At 40.1% G+C, this 16,715-nt stretch overlaps 1 protein-coding gene across 1 annotated transcript in view; it reads left to right on the forward strand.

The window, feature by feature from the left end:
- The window catches only part of apoba (apolipoprotein Ba), a gene marked incomplete at both ends in the record, with an annotated part of 36,401 nt that extends 21,994 nt beyond the window's left edge, over positions 1-14,407 (forward strand). The window contains 9 exons of the mRNA XM_083684115.1: positions 841-1,013; positions 1,120-1,295; positions 1,789-1,910; positions 2,465-2,838; positions 3,279-10,886; positions 11,007-11,118; positions 11,222-11,251; positions 12,720-12,906; positions 13,241-14,407. Of these exons, the coding sequence (XP_083540241.1) occupies positions 841-1,013; positions 1,120-1,295; positions 1,789-1,910; positions 2,465-2,838; positions 3,279-10,886; positions 11,007-11,118; positions 11,222-11,251; positions 12,720-12,906; positions 13,241-14,407 (9,949 nt within the window). The remainder of the gene's footprint in view (positions 1-840; positions 1,014-1,119; positions 1,296-1,788; positions 1,911-2,464; positions 2,839-3,278; positions 10,887-11,006; positions 11,119-11,221; positions 11,252-12,719; positions 12,907-13,240) is intronic.
- Between the last annotated feature and the right edge of the window lie 2,308 nt (positions 14,408-16,715).

Raw genomic sequence — 16,715 nt, forward strand, 5'->3', positions numbered from 1 at the left:
TACTCCAACAGTCTGGATTTTAAATCAAACCATTACTATGGGGTCAAAGTAGATGAGTAAGATGAGTATATGAATATTTTAACCCTATTTCAAGGCTCCAAATGTGTTGGAAAAATCAAAGAATGTTCAAATAAAGCACTCATGTTTAGTATTTGGTCCTTTGCATGCAATAACTGCCTGAAGTGTGCGACCCACTGACCCGACAAAGACGCTGGGTATATTCTCTGGTGATGCTCTGCCAGGCCTGTACTGCAGCCATCTTCAGTTGTTGTTTGTTTTGAGGTCTTTTTGCCTTAAGTTCCCTCTTGAATGCATGTTAAATTGGATTTAAATCTGGAGATTGACTTGGCCAGTCTAGAACTCTTTTTGGCCCTGAAAAACTCCATAGTTGCTATGGCAGTATGTCTGGGGTCATTGTTTTGCTGTATGGTGAAGCGCCGTCCAATGATATTGGAAGCGTTTGCTCATACTTCAGCAGACAAGATGTTTCTGTACACTCCAAAGGAAAATGTAAAGGCTAGAATCAATACTAGACATTGACCACTCTCTTATGCCTGCACAAATTATGTCATGGAACACACCGGACTAACCAGAAACACCCGTCAAGCCAATTATCCAATTCTACTGGTTCTATGTGGGACTATGTATAAAAAGGGTTGTAATTTCTTAGCTTGTGAAACCAATCTGAAAAAAGAAAATACTGAATAAAGCTGAGAATCTCTACTTTAACCTACTAGTAATTGTTTGATTTCAAATCCATAACTGTTGGAGTATAGAGCTAAAAGAAGACAAAATGCTTCCTCTGGAGGGCACTGTATAACTGAATGTTTATTTATTTAGACTTGAGTCGATGAAAGATGGTATGCTGCAAATCCAGATGACTATCCCCTCCCTGAAGGCCGATGCTTCTGCTACCGCAACCCTGAAGAACACGGATGGTCTGGTTATACAATTAGAGACTGCCATCAACATCCCAGAGACTTCCTCCCTGCAAAAAGTCATCGTGAAATATGGTAACTCTCAGACATCTCTTCCTCAGTATTGTGTTAACTGACAAAACCAATGACAGAATTTTATACTGGGCTTGATTTCTATTGAAAACATATTTTTTTCTTTCAGATGACAACAAGTTTGAGGTAGAGATGAAGTCTGACTTGAACTCAGAGATCCAAAAACTCATCCCAAACACAGAAAATTACCAGAGGCAGCTTCAAGAGGTCATTGATGACATACTAGACCAGAAGGTGGCAAAGACTGATATGAAATTGCGGCACATTGTTTCCAAAGCCATTGAGGTAAGAGTCATGCAGCTATATGCCATTGGCTAACACGTCTTTGCTAGCATTGTTGAAATCCAAATGTACATGAAATACAAAAGCACCAAAGCCCTGATCCCCTTGTAGTCAAAATAAATAATAAAGTTAAAAACAACGGCCCTTTACTATGGAGGACCAAAGTACTCTAAATAAATAAATAAATAGATGATTAAATAGGTACATACATTATTAAATGTGTTATAGAATTAGCATAGAATACTATTTTATAAGAGTTATTATGAAATCTTTTTCATAATTACACTTTTTACAATAATGATACCATATTTAATTTAATAATATAATCATATTTTTCCGAATGTCTTTTTTCATAAGGATACTTTTCATATAATGACACTTTCACAAAATTTCATAAACAGTGTTTTTCACAGCTCCCTTTTTCATTTCATGGGCTGTATCAAGCTGATATGGGTGTTGACATGATTCTAAACCTAGATATAACATCTCTTACTAGGCAAGCAACATTTGGCTGGACAAGGTTGCTGCAGGTATCCCTTATGTTGAGAATATTAGAAACAAGAGGAGCATTGCTGAACTCACTCTGCCCACTGTGCCTGAGAAATTGTTCCTGCAATCGTAAGTATCTAGCAAATGGTATTAATTATTAAACATGATTGAGGCCAATTCCATTTCAGGAAATGGAATTAATTCCAAAGAAGAGGCCCACCATTATGATGTCCCAGAAACCAAATAGTCTAGCAATATGGTTACATTTTGGTTTGAATTGTAATTGCACATAACATGCCTTGCCATATCCTCTGAATGTAATCTCAACAACTCATCAGTTTGATTAACTCCAGCCTGAAATAATATGAACAAATCATCCCTATTATTTAGTAATGCTCTATTTCAATTTGTGAATACGAAATGTCGACAGCCCTAATTCTCGCTTACCCACACCTATGGCTGTGCACAGGAATGTACAGGAATTTAAAGGCATGGACACTCAAAGCTGGAAAACTCTCATGTTCACAAATGTCATGGATGTTCATGCAGTGTCAGCTGATTTTCCAATGAACAATTAATACCATTAATAAATTAAGTACTTTAACATGTCATAGGTAATCAGACCAAACTCTTCATAAGATATATAGTGAAGAATAACTAATTTTTCACCTTATTTTCAACAGTGACAGTTTTTTCAGATACCAATTCAATAAGAACAAATTGGCAATATCGCTTCCTGTGCCTCTGGGAGGAAAATCCTCAAAGGATCTGAACATTCCCACTATCCTGTCTGTTCCTCTCATCAGTGTGCCTGAAATAGGTTTACAAATTCCTGCCAATGACTACGAAATCCCAACTTTCACCATACCGCTCTCCTTTGACTTCATGCTTCCACTAATTGGCCTTGGTGAAGTATCTTCAAAAGTGAACAGCAACTTCTACAACTGGGAGGGATCAATCTCCGGGGGCAACAACACTGTAGATGTTCCCAACTACATTGCGCAATACAAAGTCATGGCCCAATCCCCTGTCAGTCCACTCTCTTACAGAATTGAAGGTAAACTTTCATATCTTGCTACATATTCAATGCACAATTGATTGATGTGGTATGAGTAAAAGGTAAACTATACCTTGAGTTGAGTCTTAAGATGATCATTTAGAATAATTTGTACATCAATTTACATAGTGATCTAACTGATTTGTAAGTCACATTACTTTGCTGCTGTGGGAACTAATAAGCTTGCTCTAATCCTGTGCGCACTAATATAAATGTAGTGCACTGATGACTAGTGCATGTCACTTTGAAGTAACTCAAGCACTGAAGTGATGATCACAAACTATCTGATATGAAAACTATCAATAAACTCATATTTAACTGTCTATATGTTCATTATAAATGTTTCACAACATATAACTTAATGAAATAAATGTTACTAGTACGAGTAATATATTACACTGATAATGACAACGGTTTTATTCCTTTTTTTCTTTCTAAAGGCACCGGAATGATCTCAGGAACAGTTGAGGATAATCTGAAGTATCTTGTAAATGGGTCACTAAGCCACAGCCTCATCGATGCCAGCTTCAGTGTCCTTGAAACATTGAGTGTGGCAGACAAACTGAGTGCAAGGGCCAACTACAAGATTGAAGTTTCATGTCCTCTGGGCCTGCACACCTCTTTGTACTACTCTGCTCAGTCAGCATCCACAGCTGAAGAGGTCACAGGTGATGGCAGCTTAGATGGAACCATCAGAGTCGGCTCACTGTATGCCAACTCCTCCTACAGCCATAACTATGCCATTCATCCCCTTGCAAGAGAAGGAAGAGGAGAGTCCAACCTGCGTGTGAACTCGCCACTTATCAAGGCTCACAACATAATCAACGGAGTGTATGCTAATGCAGAGTTATCTATTGTGTCCAAAACCAATGTGCAAAATGATGCTCTCAAGCATGTGGCTGAGCTCAAGTACAAGGATGCCCAACTATCCCTGAAGAGTGATACTGTAGCAACAGCCCTTGGCAAAACTCTTCGCAATAAAGCTGAGATTGGCATCTCTAGTGTGGTAGCTATTCTGAGAGTTGAGTCCCAGGCGGATGATGCAACAAACCGGGCTTACTCTCTTCTCACAGGATCTGTGAACTCCAATAGCCTTGAAGTCAATTCTGAAGCCTCCCTTACCTTTAAAGATGGCCGTGGATTGCATAAGGCCACTGTAACAGTAAACAGAAATGGCCTGGTTACCAGCGGCACCACCAGCCTGCAGTGCAGCCCTGTAACATTTGAAAACATATTTAATGGTGGCTTAGCTAGCAGCGGAGCCTCTCTGTCCTTCACATCCAAGGGAATGGTTCAAGAAAGCAGAGGAGAGCTCAGCGTGGAAGGTAGAATTTCAAGTTCCGAGGCTTATCTGAACAGTATATTCAAAGGAAATGTCCACGATGCAAATGCAAGAAATACCATGAACCTTGCAATGAACAGGCAGGGTTTGACCTTCTCTAACAAAATGATGGGATCTTTGAAGAAGATGAAGACAGAAAACACTCATTCTCTGACCTTAACTTTATGGACCTTGGCTTTTCACTCAAAGACGGACAACTTCATCTGTGATGAAGCCTCATACAGACATGATATCAAGGTTGACATGAAGCCTTTCATTACCTCCATAAACATGAAAAATGATCTCAAGCTCTTTGATGTTAATCTGAATAATGAAGGCCAGATGAAGCTTGAATTCTACAAGCTAGACCTGACTGGAAGTCTCAGGGGGGCCTATGGAGAGCAACATGAGCTCAGACACACGTATCAAATTAACTATGCTGACCTAGCTGGCACACTGAAGTGCAGCACAACTGGGAGTGTAATGGATGCACAGATGAGCCACAACTGTGAACTTGAGTTTGCAGGTCTGTCCTCCAAATCAAATTGTGAGGCACGAATAAATTCAAAATCCTTACGTTTTGACAGCACTGTTCGTACCATGGCACAGCCATTCAGTGTAACTGTTGATGCAATCATGAACAGTGATGGTGAGGCAAATATGTATGGGAAGCACACTGGGCAGCTCTATAGCAAGTTGCTTGTGAAAGCAGAGCCTCTGGCTCTTGCTTACTCACATGACTGCAGAGTTTCAACCAAACATTTGCTGGAGAGCGGGGAATCTGCTGCTCACCAAGATAACAAGTTTGAGGGCCTTTTAACACCCAGTGAACAGTCCTTGACCTGGAAGACTAAATCCAAGCTTAACAGCCATGCTTATAATCAAGACATCAACACTTACAACAATGCTGAGAGGGTCGGATTTGAGTTTGCTGGGGTAATGTCCACAAACCTTTTAAACAAAGTTGGGGAAGGCAGAGAGAGAAGGTCAGACATGGGCAATAAGGAGTTCAGTGTCTCTGGTTTCCTAAAGTATGACAAGAACAGTGACTCACATATCATTGAGCTTCCCTTCATTGAGAGCCTTCCTGTTGCTTTTGAGCACCTCAAGACAGCTACAGTGCATGTCCTGGAGTCCCTGCAGCAATACATCAACAGCCTAGACATAAACCAGTTAATTGATGGACTTAGAGCCAATTTGAACCAACTGCCACAGCGAGTGAGTGACTTTATGACAGAAATGGACCTGGAGAGCAAGGTTAATGAGGTTAAAGAGACACTTGTTTATTTGACAAAAGAGTATGCTGTTACACTGGATGACTTGGAGGCCTCTGTGGAGAAACTGAAGATTAATTTAGAAAAAACATTGATTGATATTGCATCCAGAATTAGAGACATGATTGCTACAGTCAAGGGACATGTTGAGAGAGGCGACTTGTCTGCCACAATTTCAAATATTCTCTCACATATTGGAGAGAAGTTTAAGGCCTTTGACGAGAATTATGAAATCAGACAGACAATTATCAGAGCCATTGATGCAATTGAAGATATCATTAGACAGATTGATCTGCAGAAGCTCAGAGAGAGCAGTGTTGCATGGTTGCAGGACCTTGATGCGAAATTTGAAATACTAGCAAAACTTCAAGAGAAGATGAGTGAATTGAAAAAGGTCATTGAGACATTTGATGTCACAATGTTTTTCCAGAATTTTAGGGATTACATACTCTCAATAAATGTGTCCAAATATGTGGAGCAGCTAAGCACTCAAATACCCTCTGAGGAGTTGACCTGGGTTCTTGAGTCTATAAAAGATATCATCGTCAACTGGATTGAAGAATATGACATCACAAACAAAATCAATTTTGTTTATTCTAAAATCAGGGATCTGTTTCTTAGATATAATATTGACAAGAAAATTGAATTACTCATGGATCAGGTTGTAGTACTCGTAAAGGAATTCAGAATCCAAGAAACTGTGCAATCACTTGTTGACGCTTTAACATCTATTAACTTTGAATTTGTGTATCATAAGGTTATGCAACTATTGGAGAGTGTTGTAAATCAGTTAAAAGCAATTGACTTCAAGCAAAGCATTGATGAGATAAATGAAAACATTTCCTCATTTGTCAAGGCCATGAAGGCATTTGACTACAATCAGTTTGTTGATGATGCTAACCAGAAAATTAGTGAACTAACAAGGTATATCAATGAGCAGATAGAAGCATATGGTATTCCACAGAAAATTGAGGCCTCGAGAGGATTTGTAAGAGAAATCCAAGCATCTATAAATAAATACTTTGAACAACTCAGAGAGACACAGATTGCAGAAATTATCAAGATGTTGAAGGATGTGATTGACACTACAGCCTACAATGACATAAAGATGAAAGTTCAGGAAACCCTTGAAGACTTAAGACAGAGAGTCAGTGGCATGGATATTAGAGATGAAATGTTCATCTACCTGCAAAGGGCAAGTGAATCCTACACCAACATGATTGAATACATTTCTGTTCAGTTCAACAGATTGATTGAGGAAATCCACAAATTAGCAAAGAACCAAGAGATTGTAAACCAGATCAGCCAGGCAGTGGATGGTGTTCTAAATGCATTGAAGTCAGCAGACATTAAGATTTCTTCTTTTGTGGTACCTCTGACAGATCTTGTCATTCCCTCTGTTCAAATCAACCTGAATAGACTGCAGGACATAAGCATCCCTGCTCAAATCTCAGTCCCTGAGTTCACCATCATAGGATTCTATACCATGCCAGCCTTTACCATAGATTTTGAGGAAATCAAAGCAAAGATGGTTGCATTTATTGACCGCATCAGAGAATTTGAGTTTCCAATGCTTGAACCTGTGGACATTTTTGGAGACTTGAGAGTGCTTTACCTATCTGACCTCCCTGACCTGACCTTCCCAGAAATAACCCTTTCAGAGATCAGGTTCCCAGCCATCAACATCCCAAAACTGAATCTGGAGAACTTTGAAATTACAATGCTACCAATTCCAGAGATCAAGTTGCCTCAGGTCCCCAGTGAAGTTCAAATTGCAGCTTTTGGCAAGCTCTATGGGGAGTTTAGAGTGAACTCGCCCTATTACACTCTCATGACAGAAGCAGCACTAGAGAACTCAACAACTACACCAAAGACCCCTCAGTTCACAGCCACCTTTTCTTCTCAGGCCAAATCAACCATTGAATTCCTTGACTTTTCCTTGGATGCCACTGCTCACCTGGAGGCTCCCAGAATGAAGAAATTGGTATTTACTGAGAGTGTAAAAGCCACGCACATGGCATTCTCTATTGATCATGAGGGATCACTGACTTTCAGTGGCCCCTCTGCAGAGAAAACAGCAAAGAGATCCCTGACTCCCAGTGGCCCCTCTGCAGAGGCAATAGGAAAGACCACAGTTAAGGCCACTACTGAGATGTACACAGCTGACATGGTCAACAACTTAGCACTATCCTTGAAGAGTGGAATCTTTGCATCCATGGACACAACCTACAACCACAACTTGAACCTCCCAACTGCTGAAACCTCAAGCCTAGCCACCATGACCCAGACTGCAGCAGCCAGTCTTGAATCTGGTACTATCTCTGTGACAGTTGAGACTGTCGGAAGCGGAAAATGGTCCTTCCAAGACTACTCAGATGATGTTACACACAAAAGCAATCTCGAGTTCAACATCGATGTTGGCACTGCCAAATTAACTTTTGGGGGAGAAACTAACAGCAAAGCTTTGAAAATGAAGCAAACCCTAACCGCGGAATCAGTCATCTTCAGTCACATCACTGTTGACGCAAGGGTTGAGACAGAACTTCCCTTCATCAAAAGTAGTATTATGGTCTTGAATGGAGAGGCTCATGTAGGTGACCTGAAGATTGAATTAACAGCCTCCCATAATGCGGAGCTCATCGGAAGAATGAGTGGAACCATATCCAATTCTTTGGAATTCTTGGCCCGTCCTTTTGAGATTATTTTTGATAGCAAAAACAAAGGGAATTCAAAGATCATTTTCCCCTTGAAACTCACAGGAAAGGTTGATCTCCAGAATGATTATGGTGTGATTCTCAACTCCGAGGTGCAGCGTGCTTGCTGGGCTGGTCTAGCTCGATTCAATCAATACAAGTATTATCATAACTTCACCATGGAGAACAATGAGCAAGACATAAGCATCTATGCGGCAATGAACGGTGAAGCTAATCTGGACTTTTTGACAGTGCCTCTCTCCATCCCAGAGATGACAGTTCCTTATCTTGAAATAAAAACACCTGATATTAAGGAACTTTCTCTTTGGGAACAAGCTGGCCTGAAGAAACTGCTGACCAACCCTCGACAGTCATTTGACATGAACCTAAAGCTTCAGTATCAGAAAAACCCTGACATGCATGCCATTGATTTTGACCTTGAACCAATCTACAATGCAATTAATGAAAATGCCAACATACTTCGGGCACATTTTGAGTTTGGGAGAGACAAAATAGTAGCCATTCTTACAAACTCTTACAACAAAGCCAAGAAACAGTATGACAAATATAAAATTGACACTTCCAAGCAACCTCCTAAGATCTTCAGAGTCCCTGGATACAAAGTCCCTATCCTGAATATTGAGATTTCTGCTTTCAGAGCAGAGTTGCCTGCATTTAGCTTTGTCATTCCCAAGGAGGTCAGTACACCAAGTTTCAAAGTTCCAACAATGGGTTTTTCTGTGCCATCTTATACCCTGGTGCTGCCTTCTCTGGAGTTGCCTGTTCTTCATGTTCCTGAGACATTAAGTGAGCTGACCCTTCCCACTTTAAAACTACCTACCATTCAGAACAACATCATGATCCCCACGATGGGCAACATTACCTATGATTTCTCATTCAAGTCCACAGTGATTACCCTGACAGTTAATGCAGGCCTCTACAACCAGTCTGACATTGTGGCCAAATTTGGAGCTTCCTCATCCTCTGTATTTGACATTTTAAAAGGTAAAATTGATGGAACTACCAGTCTTACACAAAAGAGAGGTCTAAAACTTGCCACTACTCTGTCCTTGGAGCACGCAAATGTGGAGGGGAGCCATGACTGTACTGTTGGCCTCTCCAGAAGGAGTATGGAAGCCTCTTTTACAACTGCTGCAAGAGTTGACCTACCCTACATAAGTCTGGAATTAAACCAGGAACTCCTTGGAAATATCAAAACCAAACCAAATGTAGCCTCCAAGATTAAATTGAATTACAGGTATACTATTCCACTGATTGAAGCCTCAGGCAAGGGGAACATTGATCAGAATTTAGCATTAGAGGGACTTACATCCTATGTCTCACTAGAGACTTCTACCAAAGGAAAGATGGAGATTACAGTATTGGGAAGTAGTGCAACTACTAATTTTGCTGGGTCTATTGACAATGAGGCCAACTTCTACCTGAATGCAAATGGCCTGCGTTCCACAGTGAAGACTAATCTATATTCCAACATCGCTGACGAAAGTGGATCCATTTTTAATATGGACATGAATAAGAATCTAGCTCTTGAGGCATCTCTGCGACGTGTGTATGCAACATTGAATTATACCAGCAACAATGACGCTGTCATTCCATACCTCAACACAAATGGGAAGCACATGGTTAAAGCAACCCTAGACTTTGTTCCTCCAACAACCCTGACGGCTAATGTGGAAATTGATGCATCCCAGAAATCCAATTTTGGTGATGCAGGAATGGTTGAGAAAATTGACATTGCCATAACTGCGGATAAGCAAACATTGATCTCGAGTGGCAAAGAGCAACTGGCCTCTGCCATCCATGCTTGTAATTTACTCCTGTCCAATGATGAGGCTGAAGTCCGCATGGAAGTGACTGGCTCTGTGGAAGGACAACTTGCCTTCCTGAAATCCATCAAACTCCCTGTCTACCAGAAGACTATCTGGGATGTGCTTAAATTTGATCAGGCCACCAGCATAGATAAATTGCAATTCTTCAATGTGTCCACTACTGTAGTTTACACAAAGAACAAGGAGGGACTTGTTTTTGCCATACCATCAAAATTATTTGAGAATGGGGTCACCTTTGGTATCCCAGAATTGACAATAGCTGTTCCTGCTTGGGTGAAAGAGATCCCACAGACTATAAGGAAGATTGACATGCGATTTGAAAATATCAATCTACCGGATGAAGTCTCAGTGCCACCAGTCATCTCTGTTAGAGCATTTGATGTGCCCTTCACCACTCTCCATGTGCCAGCCTTCAGAATTGATATTAAGAATTTGGACATCCCTAAGGTCATAAGAACCACAGGCTTTGATATCATGCTGCCTGGTTTGCCCAAAGTGGAAATACCCAGTTTAAATATTGACACAGAGTATCTACAGAACAAAATGTCGTTTCTGTCAGTGAAACTGCCCCAGTATGAAATCACTGTCTCATCGTTTACCCTCCCTAAATCTTTTACCATTGGTGAATACACCATCCACCTGGATGAAATTGTGAGTCAGATTTCAAACTTTGAATTGCCAACCATTACCATCCCAGAGCAAAAGATTGAAATCCCTGAAATTGCCGTTAACCTGCCTGCAAGTGTGTTTCTCCCATCTTTTGGTGCCCTCTCCACCACTGTGAAGCTTTCCTCCCCAATTTACCAGTTGACATCGACCATAAAGCTGGAAAACAAGGATTCTGGCTTAGTCACTTCACTGAAATCCACTTGCACTTCCACTATGATCTTCCTGGAGTATGACCTGGATGGTAAGACTTATCCTCATTATTTAATCTCTTTAAACATCTCTTGTATTCCCTTGGCCAACTGATATAGATTACTGTCTCCAAGTACACTAGATTCATACTATTTTGCATGTGTCTCTGCAGCTACAGCTACCCTTCGTTTTGAGAATGGGGCAGTCAGCCTAAATGGAAAATGCAACTTGGTTCACAGTGACGTAAACCTTGTCTGGCAGCATGTCTTTGCACAAAACCTAAGGTAAAATATTGTTATACATAGGTTTTGAAAATACTATATTTCAACAAATGTTCTGATCAAATACAGTACATTGATGATTGCAAAATGTTATTTACTTTCTTAGGATTAAACGCCAAGCTTCTCCTGATGCAGTGTAAGTACTAGGCTAACAAGATATTTTGATTCAAACATACATTTTCACAGTAGAAACAATGTGTAGCCAGCATGATGCAGCCAAGCTTTAAAAATAATCAGGGGAAATTGCTCAACTGACTTCACAGTGATCACATCAATGATATGTATGATTGAATGACTGAAATTGAATGAAATAATGTACCCAGAAAAGGTAAAGATGTTTACGTGTGTCCTCCGTGTGACATTGTAAATATGAACCACGAAGCACTGCGCTTAGGCAGTATTAGGCATTAACTTTCAGTGCTTCGGTTAGGGTTAGGCATTTACTCAGAGTGTGAAGGGTTGAGCATTAGCTTCAAGTGGTTGTGTTAAGGGTAAATTGTCAGTGGAAGGTATTAGCAAATATTAGCATTAGCAACATGAATTAGCAAACAAAAACACTAAAAGCACTTTTGCCAAAATTGCCCCAAAGCCGACTCGAGCCTGCGACATTGGGGTTGCAAGTCTTGATTATACAATGTTATGTTGCTATTTCCCTACAATTTCATCATACATCTAATCTTTGGAGAATAGTCACGTCGCTAAACTGTCTGTGTTGTTTACCCCGAGTAGTGGGTCAATTGGATGTTTCACCGATTACGGAGTGAGGCTATAATGTTAATCATAATTTGATAACTATCTAACTATCAATGATTATACCTATAATTATAATGTAATTTCTCTCTTAACTTATATGATGAGAATTCTTTCCTCAATAACATGCTGTCATTTTGTAATTTAATGTACTTACTTTAATTACATTTACTTTTAATAGGTAAGTTATTATCTAAGAGGTTGCAATAAGACCCCTGTATATAGTACTATAATACAATACCAGTAATGGTATCCCTACTTTACAAGTTGTAACAAACAAAAGTGAACCCTGAGTAATATGCAATTTACTAATGATAATAATAACAATTGTACACTGTCACCACAATGATATACATCATAATATATATATATAGGAAAGATCAGCTTTAACTATCATATTCAAATTCTATCAGATTGTGTTGCATGCATCATATCTAATCCTTTAAAAAAATTAAAAACACCCTTGATCGATGTTGGAACATCATAGTCATTTCAAAACGTCTTTGGGAACCAATTGTAAGCTGTAATTCTAATGTTGGTTAAAAGGTTCTCTTTTTGTTGTGCCTAAATCATACTGTTTGAATTATCACCATTATCAATCTGGGAATTTAATTATCACCATTAACAATTTGCAACCATATTCAATCTAATTACAGCAATAGAGAGTGTACCACCAACTGTAGTAGGTTGATGGTCAATTTCCATTAAAAAGTAACATGATGCAAGTTGAGTCGATTTTTAGTTTTCCCATCCGGCCAAGTTAAAATGTGTAAAAATCTGTATAAATAAATTATAATGAAAAGAGTCCAGAGCATTAATCCATAAACTAAAGAAAGTGCCTCTTTATTTTCCAGTGTATCTCGTCATACACTGAATGTGGACATCACTAGCCCAACCTTTGCTCATGTGAGCTTCCGGTATGCTTCCCGCAAGGATGGCATCACTGCCTCTGTGTCCTCCCCATCGTCTGGGTTTCTGGGAATCCTTCTTCAGCGGAGGTCACCGTCTCAGGTGTATGGAAAAGTGTTCAACCGCTATCTGGTGAGACATCTACCACTAGATGTAGACTCAATTGACTTTTGACTGTCTTCATTCACATGTGATTGATTCTAAAATGTACCTCAACATTTTTTCAGATTTGTACTGTAGATTAATTTTGTATTTCAACCATCTGCATTATGATTTTACCATAGATTAAATTAATTGACAAGATAAATCTAGATTTTACAGTTGAGGTTAAACATGAATGTTTAGCATGATGTCATGTATTAATTAATCAAAATGTATGGAGAAAATGAATTTCACTATTTCTGCCTACACTGAGAGTATAGACAAAACATTCTGATCCCCTCTTATTGTTTTATTACTCTTCCAGTCTACTCCTGACAAGGACATGGATATTCTGAGCATCAAAGCCACTCTTAAAAATTCTGAAAAATTGAGCTTGCAGACCGCCTGGACCCTTGATTTCCTTCATGACTTCATCGAAGGTTCTAAAGAGAGGATGCCTGCCATTACTGCCGCACTCCTCAAGTTTATAAACAAGTATCACGCTGCTCACTTCGGCTATGACGTGAACCGTGCTTCCATGAAGTTGAAAAACTCTGTCTCCAATGTCATTGAGAGAGTCTATCATGAGGTCCCAATGACATTTGAACAGCTCACTGACCAGGGCAGAGAGATGTATAAGAATGCTTCTGACAGTTTATCGGCTATCAACTTGCTGAAATTGATGGATGAGTTTTCCAACCACAGAAGGGAACTCCTACATCACAGTGAGCAGAACATCAAAGTCCTGTTGGATGCCGTTCTGAAGTTCTTGGATAAGACCAAGTTTACTCTGCCTGGATTTGAGGAAAAACTTACAGGACAAGAGCTCTTCCAGAGGGCCAGTCGTTCTGTGTTCACAGCTATTGACCAGGCATCCCAACAATTCTCAAACCTCATGGAGACCTTAACTGAAAACATTGTGAGTTATATTAGAGGCATGGAATTCACAATCCCTGGATACAATGTAGTTTTTAGCGGAAGTGAGATCTTGGACAACCTGAGATCTGCCATTGACTCCATCCAGTTTCAGATACGCCAGGGAGTGATGGGCTGGCATAATGTGAGTTTGGAGACATTAGTCCAGAAAGTTAGTGACTTCCTGCAGCTATGTTTCCAGAGGGCAAAGGAGGTCATTGCCTCCCTGAAGATCGAAAACCTGGATGAAATCTCCTCCCAAATCAATGACTTTTATGCAGAAGCCCGCAACGCTAGAAAAAATGCAGCTGAGTATAAAAACCTTGCCAAAATGAAGATCCAGGAAGCCTATAATGAGATGACGATGGAGCGTGTGAATAATGACCTAAATGACCTGATTAGCATTTTCCAGAGTCACCTCTATGGTGGGCTAAATGAATTTATTGACTTAATGAGGCAAGCATCACAGAGCACAGCTCCATACATAAGAGTGAGCAACAAGAAGATGGACATTGATGTTCCCCTCCCATTTCTCTGGAAGTCTTTTAGTGAGTGGCCAGCACAGATCAGGCAGTGAGCAATGGGTTTCAGCACCATTTGACTGGGAATGACTAATGGCATTGATATTGTTCAATGAAACCCCATACAAAACCCCATTACTTTTGTTGTTGACACATACAGTGGCTTCGAAAAGTATTCAGACCCCTTAACTTTTTCCACATTTTGTTGTGTTAGAGACTGAATTTAAAATGGATTAAATGTATTTGCTTTGGCATCAATCCACACACAATACCCCATAATGACAAAGCAAAAACAAGTTTTTAGAAATGTTTGCAAATGTATTAAAATTTAAATACAGAAATACCTCATTTACGTAAGTATTCAGACCCTTTGCTATGACACTCTTAAAATTTGCTCAAATGCAAAAATGTCTTCAACAAGTCACTCAAGTTGAATTAAGTCCATCTGAGTGCAAGGATAATAGGTCATGTGAAAAGTTTTGTAAGGCCTGAATGATTAACAATGTATGTAGGTTCAAGTAGTGTGTCATATATTTTTGACAATAAAGCAAAATGTTACTGCACAAAGCCTGTCATACATTTTTCACCCTAACGTTGACAGCTTTGGTCAACAATTCATGTAATTATTGATAGTAATTTTCTTAAAATTCAACTCTGTACTTCTGATTCTGGAGATTACTTAACCCAAGTGTGTTGCAGTGTTTGCCTCATACAATGTTCAGATAGCGGTCCGAGTAACACTACTTCGCTTGTGCAAAGAACAATTTGTTCAGTCAGGACACTCACCTCAGTTCAACCATTTATTGCATGAAAATGGTAATACATTTAAGCTTGGTGTGTTTGGATGGCTCCGCTCTTTAGAGCTCCCTGCCACAACTTGCATGTATATAATATGGCCCCCGGCACCTTCTGAAGGTGCAGAGATGAATGAACTTCATTCTGGATCAGACAGAGGTCATTCTAGCATTACGTGACCTAACTATTAACTATTACCAAAGTAGCACAACGCCATGCAATCTGCCCTTCTCACTGTATTACTAGGGCAGTCTTGCCCTTTAGCACTGGCACTTGCAACCTCTACTCTAAGCTTGTCAGCACCCATACAGTGTACACAAAGGCAAGATACAAACCTACAGTATCTTGGTAGATGGGGAATATTCTACCCAATTAATTGTGTTTAAAGTGATACGAAACACTGCGTCCTGCACGTTTCAGGATTATCAAGGATTACCAAGGGATATCATGAAACCACCTTTATGGTTGTGCGCTAGACTCTAATTCACAGAACACATCTGTGACCATGGATGATTATCAAGATCTGAACGGTCATTCTACACTATGCAATCACTACCCAGCCAACCACCTGCTTATGCGAGCATTGCTGCACTGCATAAACAGAATTTCTGTCTCATGCATTCATGCTGCATATATCCACCGCCTTCATGGTTCTGTGCTAGACTGTGATAGTTCACAGAGCACGTCTGCGGAGGTTGAGGCCACTGACGTGGAAGGAGTGAGGTGTGTATCTTTCAGGAGACAGCCCACAACGTTGCCACAGGAAACGGAGACGTGCAGGGACCAGCAACTGGTCAAGGATTTGTCCTCCTCAGTGATATACTGTAGATGCCAGGACAAAAAACAAGATGAACTGGGAACCACTTTAGCCAACAATTAAATGTAACTTAATTTAACTTGATCCCCAGGGCTATGCATCTCTCCACTGCTAATCCTCCATTATCTTCCATACTGAACAAAACATTCCAACCAATTCACTTTTTGAAATCAACAAGAATCAGCTGCATACTGTTCCTGTAACAATCCACCTCTCTACTTGATCACCAAAATAACATGTGTCCTGTCGTTTCTTGCAATTGAATTGCGTCCAAGACACTTTAAAAAGCCAGGAGTCTAATGCACTGATTTTCCTGCTTGGTAGAAATTAGGCTTCTGAAAACCAATAACCCAAATCCGACCTCCAAACGATCAGTGTTGTGCTCTATGTAATTCCTATCGTTCAATTCCTGCAACATATATCTGGGTGGTGGAGTGACTGCAGATGGCTTGCAGTTGTGTTTTTGTTGAAGCAGTTTGTTTTGGAGGAGATAAATACACGTGCCTCCCCTCTTTGCTCCTGCCAATTAAACCACTTCCTGATACACCTGACCTGTGACCTACACCTGCTGGCCACATGACCTATACACCTGACCTGATCACATGACCTTGACCACCATGCAAAATTGTGTCAGATGGGTGGGTTGGCAACGTCACATAAAAAATGTGCACGCATACATACCTGAGTCAAAAGGCAGCTATATTATGTTTGGCCATTTGGCCATGTCGAACACCGATTATTGGTCAGGGATT

The sequence above is a fragment of the Argentina silus genome (assembly GCF_951799395.1).
Source record: "Argentina silus genome assembly, chromosome: 13".
Taxonomy (NCBI): domain Eukaryota; kingdom Metazoa; phylum Chordata; class Actinopteri; order Argentiniformes; family Argentinidae; genus Argentina; species Argentina silus.